Below are 2,162 nucleotides of genomic sequence, written 5' to 3'. Positions count from 1 at the left end.
CCTTGCTATCTACCAGCTTCATATATGCCTGCTTCTTTGCTTCTACCTTCCCTTGGACTTCTCCATTCCACCACCAATCCCCGCGGTGCCCACCACGGCGGCCTCGTGAGACCCCCAATACCTCTCGTGCTTCCCGAATGCGGTGGCCGTCCTATCCCACATACGCTCGCATCCCCCTTACTATCCCACGCTCCCATAGCCATCAACTTCTCTTCCATCTCTAGGGCACTAGACGGAGTCAAACTCCCCCCTAATCCTCGCTCGGTCATCCACAACCTTCTTCTTCTTCTTCCTTCTTATCTCCAAATCCATCACCAATAGGTTATGTTGGGTCGTAAGATTCTCACTCGGTATGACCTTGCAATCCTTACAGAGGCCTTTATCATCTTTTCTAAGGAGCAAGAAGTCTATTTGCGTCGCAACCACTGAGCTACGAAAGGTTACCAAGTGCTCCTTCTTCTTCGGAAAACACGAGTTGGCTACCACCAATCCAAAAGCTTTTGCGAAATCCAGGAGTGAGACTCCTCCACCATTCTTGTCCCGAAGCCAAATCCTCCGCACCTCGTCATAACCCCTCGAAACAGACCCAATGTGCCCATTGAAATCTCCTCCTATGAATAGCTTCTCAGTAAGCGGTATACTTGCCACCACTTCGTCCAAGTCCTCCCAAAAGCGCCTTTTTACCTCCTCGTCCAAACCCACTTGTGGCGCGTAGGCACTAATAATGTTCAAGGTGAACCCTCCAAGGACTAACTTAATCGCCATCATCCTGTCGTTGATCCTCCTAACTTCTACCACACGATCTCTAAGCTCACTATCTACTAAGATCCCTACCCCATTCCTATACCTTGATTTGCCCGAGAACCAAAGCTTGTGCCGTCCACGTCCTTCGCTTTAGGTCCTACCCATTTAGTCTCTTGGACCAAGCTATATTAATCCTCTCTCTTTTTAAGAATCTTAACTAACTCTATGGACTTTCCCGATAAAGTCCCAATATTCCAAGACCCTACTCTCAATCTAGAGGCTCCCTCAACCCCCTTAGCCCTCCCAACCCTAGTCCCCGATCCCAACCGAGAACATGACCCTAGTCTACCATCCCTCACCAAAGCCAGTAAAGCAAGTATACGCTAGTGAAAGGATAATCTAGGACACACGAAGGATCAATAATAGAGCACAAGTTAGTAATAGTCTATAAGTGGAGGAGTAGGTATTCAATTAGGCGGAGCAGGCAAAATTTATAAGGCTAACGACAGGAAATGGGCTATTGGAGGTACCAACTCCAAGTAAGTAAAACCTGTTCACCACCGAGAAATCTCTGTTTGCCGTCGAAATACTGTTCTCCGCCGGAAAATACTGTTCACCAGCTGGAATCACGTTCCACCGTACCGGAATCACCGTTCGGCGGCCGAAACTGCGGAAAGCTCGCAATGCGAAGCGCACCGGAAACCTGCTGGTGGAGGGTTTCGGTCACGGTGTAAAAGAGAAAAAAAGAGAAAAAGGAAAGAAAGAAGGAGAGAGAGAGAGAGAGAGAGAGAGAGAGAGAGAGAGGAGGAGAGAGAGAGATACGGCCGGCCGGAACCGGTGGCGGTGGTCGCGGTCGGTCGTTGGGGGTGGCTTTGGTTGGGGGGGGGGGGGGGGGGGGGGGTGGGGGAGGGGAGGAGGGGAGGGGAGGGGAGCTAATTACCGTTGTAAAAAGAGAGGAGAGAGAAAATGCAGAAAGTCCTAATATCTTGTTTAGGACTTTCTGCATAAATATCGCAATTTGAAAAACGCCACCAGAAAAGATCACTTTCCTTCGCCCTTTATGGATCAGATGCTCGATAGATTGGCTGGGCACGATTATTACTGCTTTCTGGATGGCTATTCGGGTTACAACCAGATCATGATTGCACCTGAGGATCAAGAAAAGACCACATTCACATTTCCATATAGTACGTTTGCATTTCGAAAAATGCCTTTCGGTTTGTGCAATGCTCCAGGTACTTTCCAGCGATACATGATGGCTATTTTCACCAATATGGTGGAAAACTATGTGGAGGTATTTATGGATGACTTCTCTATTTTTGGGGATTCTTTTGATATTTAGGCTTAAACCATCTTGATGTCGTGTTAGCTCGTTGTGAAGAAACGAACTTGGTACTTAGCGGGAAAATGTCATTTCA

General features: G+C 48.1%; 1 protein-coding gene across 1 annotated transcript; it reads right to left on the bottom strand.

Moving 5' to 3' along the window:
- Positions 1–228: 228 nt before the first annotated feature.
- Positions 229–765, bottom strand: LOC132032123 (uncharacterized). Its single transcript, XM_059421912.1, has one exon. The coding sequence runs from the start codon at positions 763–765 to the stop codon at positions 229–231; it is 537 nt and encodes a 178-aa protein (XP_059277895.1).
- Between the last annotated feature and the right edge of the window lie 1,397 nt (positions 766–2,162).

Source organism: Lycium ferocissimum, chromosome 9 (genome assembly GCF_029784015.1).
Source record: "Lycium ferocissimum isolate CSIRO_LF1 chromosome 9, AGI_CSIRO_Lferr_CH_V1, whole genome shotgun sequence".
NCBI lineage: Eukaryota > Viridiplantae > Streptophyta > Magnoliopsida > Solanales > Solanaceae > Lycium > Lycium ferocissimum.
Note: the sequence above shows the minus strand (reverse complement) of the source record. Positions and strands in the feature narration are given on the sequence as shown.

Bases quoted from the DNA above. Each gene is read 5' to 3' on its own strand.
- LOC132032123 (XM_059421912.1), bottom strand. From the start codon at position 765: ATGGCGATTAAGTTAGTCCTTGGAGGGTTCACCTTGAACATTATTAGT.